General features: G+C 45.0%; 1 protein-coding gene across 5 annotated transcripts in view; it reads left to right on the forward strand.

The window, feature by feature from the left end:
* Window positions 1-24,907, forward strand: part of TFAP2E (transcription factor AP-2 epsilon) — a 49,795-nt gene that overhangs the window by 17,875 nt on the left and 7,013 nt on the right. For 3 of the 5 annotated variants that reach the window (XM_054011509.1, XM_054011511.1, XM_054011510.1), the window contains 3 exons: window positions 20,740-20,838; window positions 22,398-22,626; window positions 24,779-24,897. In XM_054011509.1, the coding sequence (XP_053867484.1) occupies window positions 20,740-20,838; window positions 22,398-22,626; window positions 24,779-24,897 (447 nt within the window). The remainder of the gene's footprint in view (window positions 1-20,739; window positions 20,839-22,397; window positions 22,627-24,778; window positions 24,898-24,907) is intronic. The other 2 variants (XM_054011512.1, XM_054011513.1) reach the window with 1 other exon arrangement.

Genomic DNA, 24,907 nt, shown 5'->3' on the forward strand with positions numbered 1-24,907 from the left:
GACGAACATAAGCTAACGAAACCCTGTGAATATCCAGAGAACATTGTGAGACATTTGCTGAATCCTAATATAGGTGCTGGCATTGCCTGACTTCAATGGGCGTTAGCTCCGACACAGAGAGATTACAGGTGCATCCACACGGCAAACAAAGGTGTTATTGCAGCATACCCACTCTAGCTTTAATCTAGCCAGGCAGCACGGGTAACAATACCAATGAGGATACGGCAGCACAGACCCTGGGTATGTACCCACAGTCCCCAGCAGGCTTGTACTGCGATGCCTAGCCTATGCCAAAGCTGCATCCACCACTGGTCCCTACACCAGCTAGACTGAAGTCTGTCAACCCCACCTGCAGTCACACCTTGATTTGCAGTGTAGACAGACTTGCCCGAGGTCACACTGGGAGCCTGTGATGGGCATTAAAGCTGGGTCTTCTGAGTCGCAGGCTAGTGACCTAACCACTGGACCATCCGTCCTCCCCATTACTAATGTGGTAAGTGATTAGAAATTTTTAATTTCAGAAGAAAATGTATAAAATCTTAAACAGCTAAAACTGGGTGAGACAGATATTGTGACCATCCCACACCCACCCACCCACCACACAAACCTGTTTATTCATTCTCTTGTTGGAAAGTGCTTTAGAAATGCCTCTTTTCCATAACTATTTTTCAGATCAAGCCTTAACTGAAAGGGGAATATATTTTTCTCAACACCATAATTTAACCAGAAGAGTCAAACAATGCCTCTGAGCTCACAGTGAAAATTCAGTTTAGGGCTTGGCTGTCCTGATAGATTCTGCTAAATGGCATTTTCTGCTCTCTTTCACCTGCTGTCGTCGTGTCTTTGAGGCGTGAGACAGCTGCTCACACTCTGACATTAAAAAGCATCTTCAGACAAACAGCTATAACAACACATTTCCAAAAACAATCAGCTGGAGCTCAAAATGGGGTAGCTTAAAGCGTCCTCACTTTGCTGGCTTTTAGAAGGTGGAGGGAAGTTTTCTTCTGTATGTGAAATTGAGAATGGTGCCATTGAGTTTTACATTGAATGGCCGCAGTTTGATCTCAGAAATAAGGAGGTTTCTTTGATTGTGGCATTCACGCCCTTTCTGGAATGTTTGAAACTTTCTGATAAAGCCTTTTTGTTCAAAAGAAAACAAAAATCTCTTAGGTACCTTAGTGCCTTTAAGACACATATTCATTGTGACAGCACCAGAGGGCATGTCTGCCCCAAAATCTCCTGCGTGGTCATGATGGTATGGCAGTGGGTGCTTAGATGTGAGGATCAGATGAGTACCTAGAAAGAGAGCGATGGATTAGATGTCTACAAGGCAACCCTATAAATAAATAGTTTGGCTTCAGTGCTTCCTAATTCTTAAGTATCAGCAAAATAAAACATGCACCGAATGTAAATAGCAATTTGGATCCAATGCATTTACAGACTTAGGGCCCAATCCTGCTTGCTCTGAAGGAAGTGGGAAATCTGCCTTTGATTTCAGAGGCAGCAGGATCAGGCTCTTGCTGTCTTTATTCATGTATTTTGTTTTGTCCGCTGAGGCGATTTTGCGGTCGATGGTGGTAGTGTCCTAGCTCCAATCAGGCTCAGGACCCCTGTGCGCTTTGCAGACCCATAGTAACCAAGAGTTCACACGCCAAAGAGCTTAAAGTCTAAATTCAACAAGTGGCGTAACAAACTAATGGATGGAATGAAGGAGGGAGAATGAGAAATAGGTAGTTACACAGACTAGTCCTGCGCACAATTTTCAGGTTTCGAGATAAAAAATAATCCTACCACAAAATTAAAAGCCCTGATTCACACGCGGAATTTTCAGTGGGAGTTTCGTGTGTAGGACAGTGGTAGGACGGGGCCTTGGTAGAGTTTTATGTTGGTGGAGGTAGGGGAGTGATTTTATTTTTTGTTGATTTCGGTATATGTAAGCATTCAGTTGTAATTAATACAACATGAAGCCTGATATGGCAGGGGAAAAAAACAGTTAATGAATTAAGAATATTCATAAGCGATTAGTGTAACATCATATCCTGCAATGAGAAAGGGAAGATGTGGTGTCATTCTGTAAAATACAAGGCTACAAAGACCTGTAGTTGTAAGGCTGAATCCAGTATTTGGGTGAGGTGTTGTTTCCTCCAGTGTGTAAACACACACACACACACACACATTAAAAGAAAGTTTTTTACTCTGACCCGTGCCTGCATAGACATCCCTTCATTAAAATCATATTTTTAATGTCTTATAACTGCAGTAGGATACACCAAGGTGTGTGTTAATGTGAGATAACATACGGCAGGCACGGTGGAAGGCCTTGTTTTTTGTCTCAGCCTTCAGAACGCCTCCTAGGCATGTGTTATCTCTGAGTTTCACGCACCTTGTCATGACTTACTGCTTAATTAGATGTTTTTAAATGAATTCTTTTCCCTTTGTTGGAAGTGGAAAAGCTCTTTTTAAAAGCCAGGTTCAGAGAAGGTTGCTGGGCTGCTTCTTGGGTGTGTTCTTTAAAAGTTACCCTGACAGGGCCTTCCCTTTGGGGAGATGTGAATTCGGAATGTGGATTGTTCCTCATGAGTTGATGCCTCGGAGAGGGTGTACATGACCCACTGGCAGTGTATGTTAGGGGTGCCCCCCTGAGCCCAATCTGCAGCCACAGCTGCAGAGCTTGGCTTTTTAGTTCAAGCTGTTGGGATTCATGCTTTCAGCTCTGGAAGTCTCCAGTTCAGTCTCTGGTATTGGCCAAGACAGCAGCCACCATCACACATGATCCCAGGATTAGAGTAGATTTGGCATCAGGCCCCCTGGGTTCTGTTTCAGGGTCCGTCACTGTCTACTGCCTTGGTCAAGTCACTGCACTTACTGGAGCTGTAACTCAAGCAGCTACATACCAGATCACATACAAATGCTCTTTAAAGGAGAGGAGATGTGTGTGGGAGACTCTATGGGACAAGAGTGTGAAACAGGGATTGAGAGGAGGATGGGAGGCTGTTTCAAGGATGACAGAAGGCACCAACCCAGGAATAGGAGATGGAGAGAGGGTAAGATTGGGAGTGGGTCAGGCCCAATTTATAGATTCTAAAGGAACCTCCAACTTCCCCTTCTTTTGCTCTGAGTTGTCCCATTGCACATCACTTAGCCAGAGCACTGACCGACAGAACCCAGGGTGCCACTCTCCCGCATATCTCGATAGACGTTCCTTTTTTCTACAGATGTTTATTGCGGAGCTGGGTGAGTTGAGCTTTTGCGTGGCCTAGCTGGCTGCTGCCGAATTCTATTGCATTGTGCTGCTGCCCCGGCGTTCTGTTTGGGCGGCCGTGCTGTCAGATTGGAGTTATGCCTAGAGCTGGTCCAAAAAGACTAATTATATTTTGCAAATGTTTTTAAAAATTTAATTTTCTTTAAAATTCTTGTCACAATGTTCAGATTTTAACACCCCCCATCAACCCCGAAAACCTGAAAATGTTTGGATTTTGGTTTTCCTCCCCCCCCTTCTCCTTTTTATCATTTGTCCCTGAAGAGGGGTGGGGAGAAGGGACTGGAAATTGGAGAGAAAGGAGGGACAATTGAAAACTCAAAACTTTTCTGATTTAGTTTTTTCCATCCAAAAATTGGAAAAAAAATATTTAAAAAAACAAACAAACAATTTTCTTGTTTTTTTTTAACGAAGGCCATTTTTCATCAAAAACAATTTTTGAATTAAAGATTGCAGTTCTAGTTACGTCAAGGGGCTCCCACAGCCCATGGAGCGGGGAGTGTGTGTGTGTGTGTGTGTGTGTGTGTGTGAATAAATCTAAACAAACCAATAAAGCTACTAGGCAAGCTCAGTTCACAGCAGCAACATGAACCTGACACAAGCTTTTAAAAAAAATAATTTATTAACACATTTATGCTGTTAATTGACTATTCTTACTAATGACAAACTCTTCTTTAAGTGCCTGGCACGGAGCTAACAAGGCAAAACTTCATTGCTTATGGGGCACAGATTCTCCCTCTGAGTAACTGAGCTTGGTAGGGATAAGATAGGATACAGAATGTCCCTGCTCTAGGATGTGATGCGCTCAGTGGGGGCTACTGCCACCTTATCCTTGCACTAGCCTCCAGTGCAGACGCACATCCCTTTGTCAAGGGAGAATGGTTGACAGATCTTTATAGCCAAGAGTCCACAAGTTTTTCCTCTGAGCACAAGATCCCCCCTATGGTCCCCCAGTGGTGGTTGGGAAGGTGCCCCAAGGAGCTGGGTTTGGTGGCATGCAGGGGCTCCCTGCCTCCCCCCTGGTCCTGCCTCTGCTCCTGGTGCAGTTCAGCCCCACAAGTCCCACTGTGTCCAAGGCCCTCTCTGGTCATGGAGGAGAGGGCAGGATTTGAAGTTAGTTCATTAGAGTTCCCTGAACATGCTGACGGTCTGCACCCAGCCCATCTGTTACTCCATTGTGAATTCCGCCTGTGAAGTGCTGGCAGCAGTGGGGTTCTGCTTAGACGAGCTTAAATTAAATGCAGTTTTAATAACAAACTCATTGATAAACCGCATTCCCCCTCCACAAACGTATCCACATTCCAACGGGACGAGGGCACGAACAAAAACCTGAAATGACTTGAGTGGTGTCCTGGGCAACTCCATGAAAACCTCCATGAACAGTCCAGCAGCAGCCCCCAAAGCAAGCTAAATGTTAGGATGCCCAAGGAACGGGGTGGAGAACATTCTAACACCATTCTGGGACTCCGTTGGATGTTCTCACCTGGAGTCCAGGTCTGGTCGCTCCATCTCCAAAAAAGGATACAGCCAAAATAGGGGGGGTGCAGAGATGGGTAGGGAAAATTATTAGATACATGGAAAGACTCTTATGAGGAGAGACTGAAAAGACTGGGACTGGTCAGAGAGGAGACAAATCAGAGGAGATGTGAGAGAAGTTTACAAAATAATGGATGGTATAGAGAACATAAATCAGGCTGTATTTACCCTTTCTCCAGGGGACTAATAGGCAGCAAATTTTAAACCAATTAAAAGCTTTTTTTTTAAACATAGCACATAGTCAACCTGTGGATCTCATTGCCACTGGATAGCTTTGATTCCAAGAGTTTATCAGGATTCAAAAAAGGAACAGATGCTTACATGGCTAATGAGAACAACCAGAGTTATTATACAGGATAGAAATACGTGGATTCTAAACGCTTTAACACTTCAGGGCATTCGCCAACTGCTACCTGCCTGGGTGTAGGAGGAAACTTCCCCTATAGGCAGCTTATTTTATTCTGAGGTGTTTCTCTGAAGTAACCAGTTTTGGTCACTGCTGGAGACAGGATACTGGACTACCAAGAGCACTGATCTGATCCAGTCTGGCTATTCCTATTCATGAGTAAGACACGCAAAATAAACATAAACGGGAATCTCAAGTAGGAGTAAGGAGGTTATTTTCCCTCTATATTTAGCACTGGTGCGACCACTGCTGGAATTCTGTGTCCAGTTCTGGTGCCCACAATTCAAGAAGGATGTTGATCAATTGGAGAAGATTCAGAGAAGAGCCACAGAATGACGACAGGATTAGAAAACCTGCTTTATAATGATAGACTCAAGGAGCTCAATCTATTTACCTTAATAAAGAGAAAGTTAAGGGGTGATACGAGTACAGTCTATGGAGAACAAATATTTAATGATGGGCTCTTCAGTCTAGCAGAGAAAGGTACAACACGATCCAATGGCTGCAAGTTGAAGCTAGATAAACTCAGAGTGGAAATAAGGCGTACATTTTTAACAGAGAGAGTCATTAACCATCGGAACAATTTACCAAGGGTCCTGCTGGAGTCTCCATCATGGACAATTTTTAAATCAAGATGGGCTGTGTTTCTAACAGATCTGCTCTGGGAATTAATCTGGGAAGTTCTCTGGCCTGTGTTATACAGGAGGGCAGACTAGACGATCACAGTGGTCCCTTCTGGCCTTGGAATCTATGAAAATGCTTATGAACCGCCATTCAAATCCACACGCTCTGCAGAACCAACTTCTGCAGTACAGTTTTCTGTCTGTATGTCTCACCCTCCATACCTGCCCAGAGGCTAAATGCAAGAGAGTTCCTCCCAGTGCTGGCTTTGCAGCCTGTTCCCAGCAGAGCTCAGATCCCAGCAGCAGGGGACTGGCAGAGTATGCCAAGTACTGAAATGCAGTTTAACAAACCCCAGCATCCCATTACACTGCGTGATGCTGTAGGCAGCAGACTGGGTGCTCTCAGGTCAGGCATGTCCTCACTGCCAGGAGCACTTGTTTTATCTAGCACAAGCTCTCGCCACGGTATATTGCTGGTGTAATAGCCCCTTGCTATGTGCTCTAAGAAGCTGCCGCCCCAACTGGAACATAATGAGATTATCAGCATATCTGCACAGCCATAAACCTGGACAGCTCAGTAACATCCTCGTGCTGCGAATGCCCAGGACGTTGGCAGTCAGCTCAGAAATGATACTTATCTGGAAACACACATGCCTGGGAAACTTCCTCAGCTACAACAGGCCGGATTTGCCTACTCCAAGCGTCACCTTGCCCTGCATGCTTGGCTTTTTTCACAAGGAGTCCTTTAACCTCCCAAAACCACCCGGCTCTACTGACATTGGCACTCAGAGCCTTGAAGCAAAATGTTGCTCTTTGCTCTACCTCAGCAGACAGGCAGCTACATCTAACAGAGAGAGCCAAGAAATCCCAGGTTCTATTCCTCCCTCAGCTACTGACTTGCTTTTGATCTAGGTACAGACCCGGCCCCCTTACTGTAGGTATTGGAGTGCCTCACAATATTTAACGTATTCTCTTCATATGCCCAGATATTGCTGTTATCCCCCTGGTACAGATGGAGAACTGAGGCATGGTGAGGCTACATTACTTACCCAAGGTCACACAGGACATCTTTGGCAGAGCTGGGAATCAAACCGAGGTCTCCACATCCCAAATCTCCCTAACCTCTAGACCATCCTTCCTCCTTCATCGCTTGCTTGCTAAGTGATAAGCCAAGATTCCCAGTCTCAGATGAAAATGTACAAAACCTTAATTACCTAAAGATCCCAGGTCTCTGAGTCACAGATTGTTCCCTAACCTCTGGCCCATCCCTCCTCTTCCTCTGCGACCTTTGGCAGGTCACTTAGGCCCAGATCCTCAAAGGTATTTAGACTCCTAACTCCCACTGAAATCAAAGGAAATCAATGGAAGTTAGGAGTCTAAATGCCTTTGAGGATGTGGGCCTTGATCTCTCTGTACCTCAGGTTTTTTTTCCTCTTTAAAATGGTGATTAATTAGCCAAAGTGGGTAAAATGCTTTGGAGATGCTCTGGGCTCAATTCTACTCTATTCAGATTCTTTTACCACCCCAATCCCTGCAGCATCTGGGTCCCACTGTTGGCTCAGACGGATCAAACAGCAGCTCGGAGTCACAGAGAGAGAGTTCCTGCTGGAAAGAGAATCCACGTGCTTGAGTAGATTTGCAAAGGTTCTTTCCTCTCAGTGTCTGGCTTCATGACCTGCTGTGCAGAGCGGACCAAATCAATGCCCTGATGCCGGACACTCTTGATCTTTGGGGACAGGAACCCTTCTCTAATACCCAATGATTTGAATAGGACCCGCTCTACATTTGCCCATAAGGTTCAGTTCAATGAAACTCCAAAAAGCCAGGATACCCCTCTGTATTGCCAGGACCGGCCCAGCTGGGCTGGAGGGCTCTTGAGAACACCTGGGCTCAGCTGGACATACTTTGAAGAGCCTCTCCCAGGCTATTTGGACTTTGCAGCCCCAAGACAAAACCAGGACGTGTAGCCAGACTGACCCTTGCAGGGCCCTGCAGTAGGTGAGAGGTAAAGGGCCTCAGGCAGAGGCTTTGGGAACCGGTAGAGCAAGGGAGAAGTTGGCAGCTGGGCAGGTTTAGGGGTGTGTGGGGAGGGGGATCAGTCACTGGAGGTCTGGGGCGGTTTGAGCCCCAGGTTCACTCTCTATGGTGAGAGGGGTCATACATGCCCACTGGGAAGAGGCTTTGACCAAGCAGCTGCCAGTTGACATGTCCCGGGGGCTAGCCCAGAGCGGAGAAGCACAATAACTGCTAGAGATGAACCCAAACGAAATCCCTGTAACTGACGGCAAGTCTAGAGCAGGATGTCGGAGTTCCTGAGGGGTCGGGTCTATTGCTGGATGGTGGGATACATGAGGAGTCAGCCCTGGAGCTGAACTCGGCAGCGTCAATTCATTGCCAGACGTAGCCAACATCCAGCTTGTTTGGAATTCCGGCGTGGTTTGAATCCTCCCCTGCTCTATCTCAGCGATTTCTCTAGCCTCAGCCCCCAAAGTACTTAGGGACTGGGTGCTGAAGGATCCGGTCAGTCCTTGTTCCCCATCTGGACGGGTCCCTAGCTGCATGAGCTCCGTCTCCAAATGGGAGCTGACTAGATGGAGACACATCCGCCCAGACAATTCTCATCTCTCTGGTGCTTCATGTTCCACAGTCTCCGCTAGCCGGGATCAGACACTCCCCCACAACTCAGATACATTTTCTCTTGGCTTGTTCTGGACCGCTTCAGTATTGGACTGAACTGATTTCCTTTCTGAGCAGTGACCAGAGGGAGCGTTTCATGTCTGGCTAAAAGCTCACACTGGTTTTCTTTAGCACACTATCCTCTAAAAACAAAAGCAATGATGAAATGTGTATAAATGAGAACAATACATGGCAGCCAAAGATCTCGTCTCATCCAGTGAGCTCCATGGGGTTTGCAAAAGATCAGAAAGTCCCAACTTTACAGATGGGAAAACAGAGGCACGGAGAGGACAGGTTAGGGCACTAGCCTGGGACTTGGGAGATGTGCATTTAATTCCCAACTCTGCCACAGACTTACTCTCTAACCTTGAGTGAGTCACTTAGGGCCAGATCCTCAAGGGTATTTAGGCTCCTAACTCGCACTGAAATCAGTGGAAACTCGGGGCCTAAATACCTTTGTGGACCCGGGCGCTAGTCTCTCTGTGCCTCAGTTTCCCATCTGTGCAATGGGAATAACAACTCTTCCCTGCCTTAGAGGAGTGTTGTGAGGATAAATCCATTAAAGACTGGGAGGCGCTTATGTGTTGTGGGGCCACATAGGTAGCATAGATGGAGAGTAAAGTAGCTGGTTAAGAGAATTGCTCAAAGTCATTCAGTGAGCCAATGACAGCTAGCAAGAGACCCCAGGCCTCCTGATCTGCAGTCCCCTCCTCTAACCACTAGACACCATTGACTCCCTGCAGGCGCATTACAGATAGACAGTAATCAGATGCATAAAAATCCCTGCTCCATTTTCTGTGCTTGGCAGATACCAAAGGCAGAGATTTTGACAACGCTGCATGCAACAAGTGAGAGAAAGCGGAACTTTGTTTGTTTGTTTTGTTTGATGTGGTATTAGCAGGAGACACTGCCTGTCTTTTCCCGAAAATATTCAGGATTGCTCTAAGCGCACAACTCGTCGTCACAAACAGGAAGGGCCATTCAAATCAAGCACTGATCGGAACAATTATAAAAGTAACAAGAATGTATAGCTACGTTAACAGCTGCAATTAAAATAACTCTTCATAAGGATAACAGCCCGTTCCATGTGGATCATTGGATTCAATCTGACACTTATGATTAGAGCTGGTTGGGATCTTTTTTCTCCTGTCAAAAATGTTGATGAAAATGGATTTTTTTCTATGAACATTCCTGTGTAGCTGAAAAGCCATTTTATACTGAAAAAACACGTGGATGGACATTTTTCAATCAGTTCTAATTGATTAATAATTGCCACCAAAAATACCAGGAGGAATCAATTTCTTGAGATCGGTTGTTTGGCAAAACAATTTATCTTAACACATGTCAGTATTACACACAGATCTGCCAACTCCCCGCTTGTCTGGAACAAGACCCCAGTCCAACAAGGACCCATGCATGGGCGCAGAGATCCAGAATCAGGATCTTATAAGGGGTTCATCTTAAAGCAGTTTCTAAAGCATGGTGGGCCTGCGATGAAAGATTTTTGCAGTGTGTCCATTTCCATGAGATGTCTAGAATCCCACCCATGAAAACCGTGGCAGCTTCATAGCCCTGTAGAGAACGCCCATTGCTCTTTTAAGTAAGGTTTCAATTATACAGAAAAATGCCTGGCATCCCATGTGACTTTGCCAGTGTGCAGGCTTTTGAACTAGAAAAAACAGGGCTCTTTCCATTGTGACACTGTTGTCTGATGGAGATCAGTGGTACTGGTGTCTTTCCCCTAGAGGTATGTTCAAGCTACCCACCAACTCCAAAATGGCAGGTGGACTGGCATATTTACATGACTGTGGTTTGAAGCTCAAATTAAAGCCCTCCCCAAGTGTTCTGTGGATTGGCAGCAAGTTCTACATGAAGAGAAGTATTTTTTTGTATTACTATTCCAGTCTAATCTTTGCTGAAGGGTCTTTCGCCCTTCTATAATCTAAATACGTTTTAACAAATTGATAGCAACATTAACATGGCTTATATAGGATCCACAACCATTTCTAAGAGACACTGCATCTTTGTTCTCTCCTTTTAGATTATGTAGATCCAAGCCACACAAATTCAGGCGCTTCTATAGGAAATACAGGGAAAACCTCTCAAGCATATTACTGTAAAATGGATTATACTGTTTAAACACAGAAAGATCCCATATACCCGTTGCCAAAAAGTAATGGGAGTTTGTGCTGCTAAATGAATAAACCTGTGATGCTTAATGCTACAGGGCAGAATGGCGGCTGGGTGTGTGTGAGTGTGTGTGAGAGAGAGAGAGTTTGCTACTGTGTTACACATCTGAAACTGGGCTGATCTAGTTTGACATTAAGAAACTTTCTTTGTCATTGGCAGCGAACTCCAGTTTCAAATTCCTTTCATTTAAACTTTAGGAAACGCTCAAACCTTCATTTATCTTTTCATTCTTTTCCACTCTCCACTTTATTTTCCTTTACACACCCTTCCAAATATCTATATTTTTCTAAATTAATGTGAAGCAAAAACATTATTTATGAAAAGGGATAGTAGCTATTGAATTATAGTGAGATGGTAATAATTGAATTAAGGATTTTATTTATTGTTATATTTTATTTTTGATAATATAGGCATGAAGAAGGGGTTCAGTTTCATGACTTAAAGAAAGATTATATTTAATTAGTAAGGAAAAATTGAAGGCGCTAAATTGTTGTAATAAACTCTACCTTTTCAACAGAGATATAAAGGTGAAAATAAAAATGGCAACATTGTTCACTATAGACAGCAGACAGCATTGTGGAGAGCATTACTTGGATAGTTATTTCTAGAGCTGACTGACCGGTGGAAAAAATTATCAGAAATATTGATTGAAATTCGAAAGCACATTTCTAAGGGACTGTGTCTGTGACCCTTTTGTATTCACTTTCTGTGATCATTTGAGTTTCAATAGCAAAGAGTGAATTTTAACCTTGAATATTTGCTAATTTTGAATTGCACAATTTGCAATTCAGGCTGTTACCTAAGTCATCCAATCAGAGAACTGAAACAATTCCATGTGACTTGTGAAACTAACCAAGACTGTGCATACTGTGAATATTCACAATGAATTGTGTGTGAATTAGCTGCAGAAATGCATGAATGATTCTGAATAACAAATACATTTGAGTATTTTGTGATCCTTTTGTAGGCAATTCATGAACATTAAAGAAGGAAAAATTAATTCAATACAACTATTAATTGCAAATTACTTGCTCACCTCTGTTTCCCAAACCTGAAGATGAAAAGACTTTATGCTCATGTGTTTGAATAGTTTTTGTTATCTTATTGATTGTCTGTTTTCTTAAGCAAACAGTACAGTATTCAGGTTTCATCTTTAACTTAACTAGCACCTTTCAGTCCAAAAAATACTCAACTGCTCTCATAAATGTTACAAGCTGATCATGAAACCCACCACAGACATTTAGCTACCTCTGGGATTAAACGCAGGGTATGTTTAACAGTGCACAGCAACAGTAGACAACAATTTCAGCGGGAAGTAAAGAAGAATCTGTATTCAACTGAAATCACAGGGGAAATATAAGTAGGTTGAATGTAGAATCGCATAGAAATATAGGGCTGGCAGGGTCTTTGCAAGGTCATGTAGTCCAGCCCCCTGGGCTGAGGCAAAACTAAGTATACACCTGACAGGTGTTGTCTAACCTGTTCTTAAAAACCTCAAGTGAGAGGGATTCCTTCAAACTACTCCAATATGACTTTGGTCAAATATATTTAACTGGTCAGCTTTGGGGGCATAATCTACTGTATTGATTTGCATTTGGAAAGAAAATGTTAGTATAAAGATCTTGCCTAAGCACAGGGTCTCTTCATGTTAGCGATCTCGTGGGAACAGTTTGGAGGCTTCTGCCCTGTACTCCATTTTTCCTTTGAGATTCTAAGTTCCATTTACCGATCAGCACCCAGGAATCTTGAAAGCCGAAAGATAAAAACAAGATTCTTTCGATCCTTCCATTTGAAAAGGCCTGCAAGCAGATTGCAGCATTTCCTAGAGAGGCTCTTTGACATGGGGACTTGGTTCAGGTTGTGCATTCAAGATAAAGAAAATACCTGTATAATCCCCTCTGGGAAGAAAGGATAATTACAGACTGCAGGTTTGAAATATAGCTGATGGCACTGACCTCTTTCTCAGGACCATCAATAAATACCTCCCTGCTGAAACACCAGGAAATTGAACAATCTGAACTCCAAAGTACCGGCTGATTGAAAAGAAGGGCTTTCAAAGGTACAACAAGAGCCACTGCCTCTCTCACACCCACACGCAGACACTTCTTGTATATCTGTGCATCTGTAGTACGTAATTTACAACTGGAGACATTCAAACTGAGGTTAGATTAGTCCTCCTTGATGGATGATGATAATCCTTTGCCCTTCTTAATGTTTACAAACAATTAACTAAAGCTTCTCAACCCTGTTTACATAAATACATCTTACCAGTGGGCAAAATGAGGCAGAGAGAGCTTAAGTGATATACCCAACGTCCCACTTTGTGCCAAGGAATCGAATCCAGGAATCTTGATTCCCTGTCCCCTGCTCTAATCACTAGGCATTGCTATTTCCGATGCAAGGGGCTGGACTAGCTTACACAAAAGGTTCCTTTGTGCTAGCATCTAGAATTCTGTCACACACAGTGAAACTTGTCTTAAGCAACCTCTCAAAGGACTGATAAAAATAGATTACTCCGTGCAGGTGTCCTTTTAAAGGTGGAGCAGAACTTTACTCTCACGGCTGTAAATCTAGAGTAACTCCATTAAACTCAGTGGAGCTGACACTAGTGTGTAACCAGTGAGAGGAGAAAGAACCAGGACCAGTGTGTCTAAGGATACTTCTGGGGCCTGTATCTTAAGACTAGAGACTGTTTTATACTGGTCTCCTATACAGGTTTCACTGAATACCTCTTTAAAACACCCATCCAAGTGTTAACATTCGGACTTCCTGAAGAGCTGTTGCTATAACAGCTGCATTACAAAGAGGTTTGGTGTAGCTGGGGTCTAGGGTTCGATAGGCATGTGTCAGAGAGAAGGCGAAAACAGACTGGTAGGAAGGGTGAAGTTTATTGATCTACATACTCCCTGTGGACTTGTTTCTTCTTCACCATGCCCAGTGATTGAGTTGGAAATAAAGCTGAGCAAGTAATTTTCAAATAAACAATTTAGTCGTCAAATGTTGCCACTTTTTCGGCCCACAAATTGTTTTCAAGACGGACAAACATATCTCAAATGAAAAAGCATGTGCACATTTTTGTTGTAAAATATTTTCTCCTGTAAGAACAGGTCACTGCAAAGAGCCAATATTTGAACCTCAAAATGTGTCCATCATGCTCCACATCATATCTGAGTGGCTGGTGGCTAGCTACCAAAATCACGTGGTATTTTTCCTGTAATTTGATTGGATGCCGTATGTACACAACCTGACCACCACTGTGCACACTGCTAATTTGTCAATTAAATAGAAGCTTCAAAATTTGCTTGTGGTGAATGTTCCTGCTTAAAAATTGCTGTTTACAAGTCACCTACTGAAGCTTGAAGGCTCGGATGTTTGTGGGAAGCAGACGCAAGCATACTGCAAACACAGCAGAATTGAAATTCACTTTTGAATTCAAATGAAGATTTGCAGAAGGCTCCTTTCCTGATTTACATCCAGATTGTGTTTGAAACCTCTTCTAGCAAAATTCAGTGATTCTTAACCCCTCCTCATCAGGATGGCATGTCAGTGGGAATAAAGGCAGCTATAGGGAACAAGATGAAACATTTAAGCCTAAGAAATACCAAAGCCAAGGCTACAAGACTCCCTCCATCCAGTCCAATTTCCTTGTAAGGCTCTCTTTGCTACATACTGGTGTGTGCCGGGGCTAAGAATGCAATTTTCAAATGAAAGAACAGGGAAGAGAGTCACCATTTTCAAATGTACATCAGGAATCAATTGACTAGTCTCTAAGGACAGTATCTGGTCCGACAATAGAATTTTGAGATCCCAGCACTGCAAGGAGTTTTTATACATTCACAAGCTTGAATATCCACTTGTTGCAAAGACAGACAGCACCATGGATGCCTGGAGGTGGAATGTCATTGCCACCAAAGCACCAAACCCTCAGGACAAAGGATGGAGGGTATTTCCAAAGGCAACAGCACCACAGGATTACAAATCTGTCAGTGCTGCAATCCTAACCCATTCCTGACAGATGAAAGCTTATTCTGCTTGATGTACAGTGGGAGCTGGGGATAGAAAGATGTCTGCTTTCTAACAGACACTGAGGTTGGCGTGGGATGGGACAAACCGGACAGGGACAAATAGGAAACTCCCCAAGCCCTTTCTCACTTTTTGAGAGGAATCTCTTGGATACATTTCCCCTTCCTTTTCTGGTTTCTCTCTGCACCTGGAAACTGAATCCAAAGCAAAGGCTTCTGTGCGCAGGGGACTCCTAGCTGGGACCAGGAGCAAACGTGCTAGAAACCTCGTGCTTAAGCTTCCTAGTCTTGGCAGATCTCCAGCCCAATTCTACAGAAACAGGCCTTACTCTGTTCTCCCTGGCACTGGTTTTACACCCATCTAGTTCCATTGGCTCAGTGGAGTGACTCCTGATTTACCCTGGTATCAATTGTCGGTGAGAACCAGTCGCAAGACATTCAGATAAATGACCAGGAGTTTGGATGCTTCCCCAAACCAGAACCAAACCCAAACTCCAAGCTTCCTTTCTTCTGCTACATTTTGTAAACACCAATCTGCACATTTTACAAACCTTGGCCCTGCTCTCATGCACTCTGAGCGAGTCAGAGGGGACTGCAGTGAAGCCCATGGAGTTCCCAAGATAAGTGAGATCAGAATCAGAGCCATTGGCAGCAGCCAATGCATTATTCTTCCAAGGGAGCAAAAGAGAAACCCTCCTCCAGCCAAGCTCCCGGCGTTGCAGGGAATAATCAGTTTACAGATTGTAAGGTGACAATTAAAGCTCTCAGTTGCAGGGAGTGTGATGTACCATTTATTACGGGGGGCTGAGGCAGCTGCTTGGGGAAAGTCAAGTGCTGGGTGCAGATGCTTTGCAAGGAACGATTTTGATACCGGAGTAAATGTGTAAAGATTTTTTCCCCAGCAAACTGTAGGCAAAAGTGGTTCTAGTGGAGCTCTCATTTCCCTCTGCTCTGGCTGGGGCTGTGTTTGTAATATGAGGTGGGGGGTAGGTAGCAGGCAAAGATGGCCTTGGGTTGACGCCCTCAAAGCAGGGGGCCTCCCCAGCCAGCATAGAGCTGGCAAAAGGACTCTGTGCAGTCTCCCTGAGCAGCGCCTGGCACCAGGGCATCCTGATGGGAGGAGGGGATGTGGCCAGGGAGCTCTGCGCTCCAGTTATTCTGGGATGTAGAACGGCCACAAGTTAGAACACCCCTCAGACTTAACTTAAACAGGGGGCTGTGCAGCCCCCCCAACCCCAGGAGGTACAGAGATGGCTTAAAGCCACCTTTCCCCTCACCATCCTGGGCTGTATCCCCTGAGACGCAGCACAGAATCCAGGCTCCTGCCTCCCATTATGTTTTGAGAAAACTGCAGCATCACATTGGAAATGCCGGGCCCTTCACAGGTTGGTCTTTCAGCTCCCTTCTGTCTATCTACAAAGCATCAATCAGTCTCGTATCTAGGCACTGTATCTACTCCCCCTGGCTACATCTACCATCCCAGCACTTCCACCTACGGGATCTTTTATCCAAGGATCTCAAAGCACTCGACAAGCTTTAATTAAACATCACAACGTTCCTCCAAGGTATCTTTATCCCCATTTTGCAGATGGTGAAACCCAGGCACACAGAGAAAAAATGACACAATGTATGTCCAGGGCAGAGCTGGAATAGCACCCAGAGTCCTGACTCCCAGCTCTTACCACTTGGGCACCCCGCAGCATTTGTGGGTTTATAGCAACTCCACTGCATGATCCAGCATGATGAGCGTGGGGTGATAAAAGCTAGCCCAACCCTGTTGAAAGCTGTGAGGGAAGGTACACAGAACAGCCACGTGGCTGTCTGTTCTTAGAAACTGGGACACATTTTGAAATCTCTCTCTGCCCTTGTGTGAAAGTCCTTGTCTCAGATTAATTGAGTTCTGTCTCAACGTGTGAGTTTCACCATCTCAGACAGCTACGCCCAAGGTGTGTGCAGCGGACTAAAGAGATCCAAGTCAGCGCGCACGCGCACACACACACACACACGGCATTTCTGGCTGGAAATCACAAGTTTCTCTCGTTCAAAGGGAAGACAAAACGGCATGTGCCCTCTAGCACCATGGCTGGATGCTCACAGGGGATTTTAGCTCACCATTTACACTGCTGTTCGGCACACACAAAACGTGTAACATGTAGCAACCAGTGCCTCCCCTGGGAGAGTAAACCAGACAGTGAGATCCTGAGCTCTGCCTGATGGAAATGCACCTGGCAACATGATATTGCAGAAACACAGAGGCAAAGTCTCTTCCAACATCCGCCCACTACTTGCACATTTATTACTGACACTGCAGTATTTTTAGTGGCTAAATTTATTATATGAGAGAGGATAACAAATCAGACTGTGTGAGAAAATCCCCCCTGATATTTCAGGACAACGTCATTTCAAAGCAAGTTCAAAGCATTTCAGTGGGCAAGTCTGTAGGGCTAGATTCACCTGACTCCCATTTATTTCAGTAGGCGCTAGATGGCTAAGTACCTTTGTGAATCTGGGCCTTGGTTCTCCATCTGTGAAATGGAAATGATAATACTCCTTGTCTATTTACGCTGTAATTTCCTTGGGGCAGGGACTGCCTCTCGCAATGTGTCTGTTCAGTGCTCAGTACTATGGGCCCCTCTTCTCAATCGGGGCCTTCTGGCACAACCAGAATACAAGTAAATGCTATTCATTAATGACACGCTGCCATTTATAGTCTGTAAACCCCTGGTTTAACTTGGGATTTCCAAAGGAACACAGCTAAAGATAGGTAGCCCCAAAACACAATCTATCCATCTGCCTAAAACTGTCTGCAGACTCTATGAGTTTCCCACCCAAAATGGGAACTTAATGTTCCTTGCTCAAAAATAAACCAGTGCCGGTCACCCAGCACACAAGCCACATCTTTTAAATCCCTCCTTAAACCCCACCTTTGCTTTGCAAAGCCCTGTCTTCTAGCACTGCCTGGGCTGTAGGCTCCCTGCAATGGCAGATCTCTGGGAACACCCCCCGGCCCCATCTCTAACGCTACCAGGTCCTCCCCTTGTCTGAGCTGATTATTCAGCTGTTGCGTAGTCTGTAAACTCTCTGGGGCAGGGGCTGTCTTTCAACACTGGAGCTAAACGGGTCTCTAATCTGAGTAACTGCTTCCATAGAAATAATTAAGTAAGCATAATTGTGCATAGTGAAGCAGAAAGCATCAGGAAAGAAACAGGTTTCAAGTGTTCCAGGCAGTTACTAAAAACACACAATAAAAGTATCCCTTTCAACATGACTGGGGAGGGGCTTAAATCCATAGAAGCTAAACTAAGCAGACAGTGCCACCTAGCCATATTTGATCATCTTCCCTATTCTTCCCATCCCATTGAGTTTGGTAGCTTTGGACGCTCTGGCAGGTAGAGGTGATGCTTACTAACTTAAATCAGACCCAGTGACAGTCCCCTAACTCAGCTCAACACACACAGAGAAAGAGAAATCTCCCGCTGCTGCATCCCTTTGTAGCCATCCTCCTGGAGTAACTCCCTCCAGCTGAGCCCGATCCAATTACCTCTCCTCCCAAGCCTGGCTGTCTGGCAATCCCTCAGTGAGGAGAGAAACACCTGGGGTGAGTTCTGTGTCCAGGAGAGCATTTTAACTCCTTCCTTGCCACCCAGTGACTGGGTTTATATTCACCGTTACACAGAGGAGCAGCACCTTGGGCGTGCCCCTGTAACATTCACGCTGGCAATACAGTCTCTGTGTAATACAAGGACAGATGGCTCAGCTCACCAAAATTCCTAACTAGGGTCCTATATTTCTAGGGTTATCCATCTGCAGTGGGGTCAATTCATCCTTTGATAGACACACAGGGCTGCCCAGAGGATTCAGGGGGCCTGGGGCAAAGCAATTTTGGTGGTCCCTTCCATAAAAAAAAGTTGCAATACTATAGAATACTATATTCTTGTGGGGGTCCCTGTGGGGCCCGGGGCAAATTGCCCCACTTGCCCCCCCCCGGGCGGCCCTGATACACACCTATTTCTCATTGAGTCTAATGGAAGAATAAGTCCACTGATGGGAAGGCAATACCCCCAGTGTTCAAAGGTGGATCAAACCCCAGACAGGACATCTCAGGTGGTCTAAACCAAGGAGACTTTAGAGGAGAAAGCCCAGTACAATGGAGCCTGCTTAATTTTTATATCACAGCCTTAACGCTGGAGGCAAACACCCCTGAACACTGGGAATGTTCCGATCTAGACTTGTATCCAAACCGTGCATCCCTTCCCAGTGCCGCCTCTGCTTAATACATGATGTAACGGAACGTTTCCTGGTGAGAACCATCCAATGGCCTGAAGCCCAGCCATTTTGCCATGAAAACCTTGTCCCCATATGTAATTTTAAATCTTGTTACAGTGGTTCCTCCTGCTGCACTGGGGCCCAGGTCTAAATCTCAGAAATGTTCTTTGCTTAGACCAACTCAGCACTTCTCAGAGGGTCAGTCGTCTGGAAGCACCAACATGGCTCGGCAAGTGAGACTCTGCTCTTTCAAAGTGCATCGGAAACAAAGCGAACCCAGTGCTAGCGCAGTGAGGGTTTCGTTTTGCCTGCTGAGTATTGGGCAAACCTCCGATAGTCATGTGCTTCCTTCTTGTCTGCAGGCTGGCTCAGGTGTTCTGATCACCTGCGTCTTGAGGGAACAGGAAAGCAGCTGTTCTGCAGATCAGAGGGACATTTTGGTTTGCTTGTGACAAGAGCCAATTCTGGTTCCAAAAAAGCCAAAGAAACCAAACTCCCAGTCTCTGATGGTAGTTTTGTCTCTCACCTGCAGCAGGTTTATTGGTAAAAAAGCTGCAGATCAGACCAGGCAAACAGAAAGCGATGCCAAAAAGAAAATAGTTCATGTAGTTATGTTTGACTGTCTGATTGGATTGAGGAAGCCTGGTCTAGTGGATAGGGTAGTGATCTTGGAGTCAGGAGATTTGGAGTCTATTCCCAGCGCTACCAATGGCCTGCTCTGTGACCTTGGACAAGTTACTTCCCCTCTCTGTGCCTCTGTTTCCCCTTCCACCTTCTTGTCTATTTAGATTGCAAACACTTTGGGACAGGACTCTCTCTCCTTCTGTGTATGTACAGCACCTAGCACAATGGGACCCTGGTCTCAGTTGTGGTTTCTAGGCACTACTGAAATCCAGATCATTATTCAAATTAATTGTCTCCTATGGTTTCTCCTTGTCACAGCACCTATAAAATTCAGAAAGTCATTGCATGTAACAGAGACTGCCTAACTGGTTCTGGACTGTGGCTCTGGGAGTGGCAGGGACTAGTTTAGTCTTCTCTAGGTGGATTCGTTTTCTGCAGTGTGCATATTCCTAAAAAAAAGTCAGCACATGTTTTAAAACTGTCATAGTGACACATCATGTGTCAGTGCCTCATCATGCCCTGTTCATCCGCCCATCACTCTGCTGCTATGCACCGCAGCGCCTGGCCTTGCTGCCCAGCACTCTGTCACGGCATGGAATGCCTCCCAAACACACGTCTGCATTTTACTTTTTTGCTCTGCAAGGTGAGCTTTCCAATAGCGTCCAGCATTTCACCTCCCCAAGTCCAAATGGATTCGCCCTCTCATCCAGGACCAGGGGAAAACAAATGCTGTGACATGTGGATGAGTGGTGCTGCAAGGTTCTACCGGGCTGCATGGTTATGTAGACAGACACACAGATACGTAGGTGCCAAGTGGTGCGTGGAAGCATGAATACACATTGATGCATGAATCCACAGGGATGCCCAAATGCGTGATGAAGTATGAACCTACAAGTAATGCACAGCTCTTCGCGGACACATGAATGCATGGAAACACGTGGATACACAGTGATGCACAAAACACACAAAACCACAAGACATACCCAGCTCTCTAGGGATGCATGGGACTGCATGGATGCATGATGATGCATGTCTCAATGAAGTCCAAAAACGTAGGAATGCATGGATCTGCAGTGAGACACATCTTTGCAGTGATACGTGGACATTTTTAAAACATGCTCTGGCTTTTTATTTTAGGAATGTGCCAAGGGATAAATATTAACCATCCTGGGAATGTGAAAGAAAGCCCTGACGTCGCTGCTGTCTGGAAGCAGCTCTGCTTTCCTAGCCCATACGGTGATGTTCTTGAATCTTTTAGCCTCTGTTCTTCCCTTAGAACTGCTTAATCAGCCACAATCCCAAGTGTCACAACTGTCAGAACTTTACCCTTTGCGAGTCAGTTCCGAAGGGAAACCCCATGCAACCTGTCCTTCAGTCCCCCGACGCTGTCGGAGTTTCACACTGAGAGGGAACTTAATAGACCTTAGCTTATTTCCATTCATCTTTTAGCCCTAAAACATTAGCCAGTTTTATGTAACATGTGCTGCTCTTTTATTGCCATGCTAACAAGTTGCTGAGCTGTATTTACAATATGCTGATTGTAAGGCCCCCTTAATGGGCTTAGTGTACTTGCCCTTTCCGCTTAAATTTCGGGTTTGCTGTTTCATTCTGGGCATGTGTATTTCCTTTATAAACCTGGATCTCACCCTGTTATTTGTTGCTCTAAGTATTAGGCATGTGTACTGTTTGAATGTACATCATGGAGTGACCATTACTCAGTAACCACAAAGAATGCCAGGGTTTAAACAATCTGGAGTGATTGCATTTGCAGTTAGCTGTGGAGTCTTTGAAAACCGTGGATTCAGAGTTAAATTGGGTATTAATTTAAAATATAAAACCCAAAGTCACTTGGCACAAGCCTCTGCCATGGCTCTAACCGGGAAACCTTTATTGTGTCTAAAGAGGTTTCTTACTGAAGTGATGTCTGGGGAAAATAGGCCAGTTTCACTCTTGGTGTAAGGCCATGGGCCCTGTGTGGTGTCTGCTGTTCACCAATATCCGTCTGCCTTTCTGCTTTTAATTGGCATTTTCCCCATTAAGTACAAGGCAGCTTGTTCTGGGTTGTTTGGTGAACTGATCTTTTCAGTTAACTTTAGACCAGGGTGACCCAAGTGCGGGGCTCCCGCTTGCTGTGGGCCTGATCCAAACCCAGATGAAGTCAATGGAAGTCTTCCCATGTCCACACACACAGCCCTTAGCTCCCCTGGGGTTTGCTAAGTCTCAGATAACGGAGGTGCTCGGGACAGAGTCCAGGCCTTCTGTTCCTCCTTAATGGTGCTGTGTGAACATGGGCCCCAATGAAAATCCCAAATCCAAACCCCTCCAAAAATCAGCAGTACTGGAAATCTTGAAACAGGATCCAGACCTGAGTTTTGCAAATGGCCCCTTTCTCTGTGACAGGCCAGACCAAAATCTTGGATCCCTAAGCACCCCGAAGGCAGACAGAGGAAGGCAGGATTGGGGATCTGGTCAAAATTATGCACCTAGTCCTTTCCTAGAGGCCAAACAAGAACCCCACGTCCTAGCACCCCTGAATTTGGAGGGATAAGATACAGATCTGCATTTTGCCTGGTTTTCAAACCACCCCTCAGGCAGTTTCTCTTTTTCCATTAAGAAACATACAAGACCAAGGGAAACCCCATGGTCATGTCTGTTTACTTCTTACGATGGAAATGCCTGTGCATTGAGCTCCTGGAATGCTGCTTGAGGGGCCCCGAGCGTCACCAAGTTTCTGTTTCCTCTGCTTTAGACCCTTTCCAGTGACATTCTTTCTCTCTTGCTGCTTTTCCTTCCAGTGCCCATCCCCTCGAAGGCGAACGGCACCACCATCTCTGCCCTGTCGATGAACAAAGACAGTTTGATTGGAGGGGTGACAAATCCCAACGAGGTCTTCTGCTCCGTGCCTGGCCGGCTCTCCCTTCTCAGCTCCACCTCTAAGTACAAGGTGACCGTCGGGGAGGTGCAGAGAAGGCTTTCCCCACCAGAGTGTCTCAATGCCTCTCTTCTCGGGGGAGTTCTCAGGAGGTAAGCATCACACCATACTTATCTTCCTCTGATTTTGTCTCTCCTCTGCTTCCTTCAGGTCAAAGTGTCTGAGCTATTTCCAGTGATGAACGCTTGCCGGTCATTATTAATTATTTGCATGCAGTAGAGCCTAGGCGCCCCAGTCGAACACAGAACAAAAAGCTAAACCCTGCCCCAAACAGCTTACAGTCTAGGGAATGCCCTTGAGACTGTCCCACTGACTTCAGGCGGCACCTGCGGGTCCTTCCGATTTGGGGTGATGTACAGGTCTGGTTACAATTTCAACCCCCTAGATCTGAATCTGGGAAAGTTCACATCTCCTGATCCACATTGTGCAACTGGCCCCTAAGACTATAACAGGCCAAGCCAAAGCCCTGTCCCAAACACCTTGCCAAACTTCAGGGGTTCTCAATATCCGGATCCAAGTATGAATTTTGCAGCTTGTGCCCTAGTTCTGGGATCGATTGCGAGTGCTTTGTTCAGCTCTACCAAGTGGTTATTCTTATACCTTGTCATCGGATAGAGAAGTCCCAGTCCAGGACTCTTTTTATCTCAGAATAGCAAAGGCTGCAAAAGTGTTGGATTAAATTATTCCAGTAACAGGCCACGTGTTTTGCTGCTGCTCTGGGTGATAGCCAATTTTATTACTTTTCACAGAGATTCTGCCCCAAACCTGCAATGTTTCTGCATAGGAAGCTCACTGGTTGGCTGTTGCTGTTGTCACTCCAGTAAGACTCACCTTTTGGAGGTGGGACTCCCTAAGAACAACATTAAAGCCCAACAGGTCTCTGTGCGCTCCTGGGCACATGGGTATTTTTGCAATACAGCGCATCGCTTTGCAAGTTCCTACAAGCTTGCAGCCCAAATGCTTCTTTGTTAATGAATCTGCGAGTCACCTGCACAAACTTAGATGAGCTGCTGTTTGTTGGAACAAAGGCATCACTGAGGATTGCTATTGTTGAGAATTTGAAACAATAAAACTAGTGATTGGATGAAGGTTCTTTTTATTCTCATATCTGTTTCATTCACTGAACAGCAGTTCTTTTCATGGCTATAAAAGAATCCAGGACTACCATGTCGTTTGGAATATAGAAATTGATTTTAGCACACTTTATATTCGGTTATCAGTAGTCCTTACCATTGAGATTTGTGAAGCTCATTGTATATTTTATGCCCGATCAAGAGACTACTCAGTTATAACTGGGAGGGATTGCAACTGCTTTGGAGGACAGGGTCATAATTCAAAATGATCTGGACAAATTGGAGAAATGGTCTGAGTTAAACAGGATGAAGTTTAACAAAGACAAATGCAAAGTGCTCCACTTAGGAAGAAAAAATCAGTTTCACACATATAGAATGGGAAGAGACTGTCTAGGAAGGAGTATGGCAGAAAGGGATCTAGGGGTTATAGTGGACACAAGCTAAATATGAGTCAACAGTGTGATGCTGTTGCAAAAAAAGCAAACATGATCCTGGGATGTATTAACAGGTGTGTTGTGAGCAAGACACGAGAAGTCATTCTGCTGCCCTACTCTGCTCTGGTTAGGCCTCAGCTGGAGTATGGTTTCCAGTTCTGGGCACCGCATTTTAAAAAAGATGTGGAGAAATTGGAAAGGGTCCAGAGAAGAGCAACAAGAATGATTAAAGGTCTTGAGAACATGACCTATGAAGGAAGGCTGAAAGAATTGGGTTTGTTTAGTTTGGAAAAGAGAAGACTGAGAGGGGACATGATAGCAGTTTTCAAGTATTTAAAAGGGTGTCATAAGGAGGAGGGAGAAAACTTGTTCACCTTAGCCTCTAAGGATAGAACAAAAAGCAATGGGTTTAAACTGCAGCAAGGGAGGTCTAGGTTGGACATCAGGAAAAAGTTCCTGTCAGGGTGGTTAAACACTGGAATAAATTGCCTTGGGAGGTTGTGGAATCTCCATCTCTGGAGATATTTAAGAGTAGGTTAGATAAATGTCTATCAGGGATGGTCTAGACAGTATTTGGTCCTGCCATGTGGGCAGGGGACTGGACTCGATGACCTCTCGAGGTCCCTTCCAGTCCTAAAATCTATGAATCTATGAACAGGCTGGGAAACAGCAGTTTGTGTATTTCTTTTTCTTTCCTTTCAACTAAAATTTTTTCCCTCCTTGTTTCCCTCTTGCAGGGCAAAATCAAAAAATGGTGGAAGGTGTTTAAGGGAAAGATTAGAGAAAATAGGCTTAAATCTACCTGCAGGAAGGCGTAAAGCTGCCAATGTCACTTTGCTGACATCGTTGGTGGAAGGTAAGAGTCG

The sequence above is a fragment of the Malaclemys terrapin genome, chromosome 22 (assembly GCF_027887155.1).
Source record: "Malaclemys terrapin pileata isolate rMalTer1 chromosome 22, rMalTer1.hap1, whole genome shotgun sequence".
Lineage (NCBI taxonomy): Eukaryota > Metazoa > Chordata > Testudines > Emydidae > Malaclemys > Malaclemys terrapin.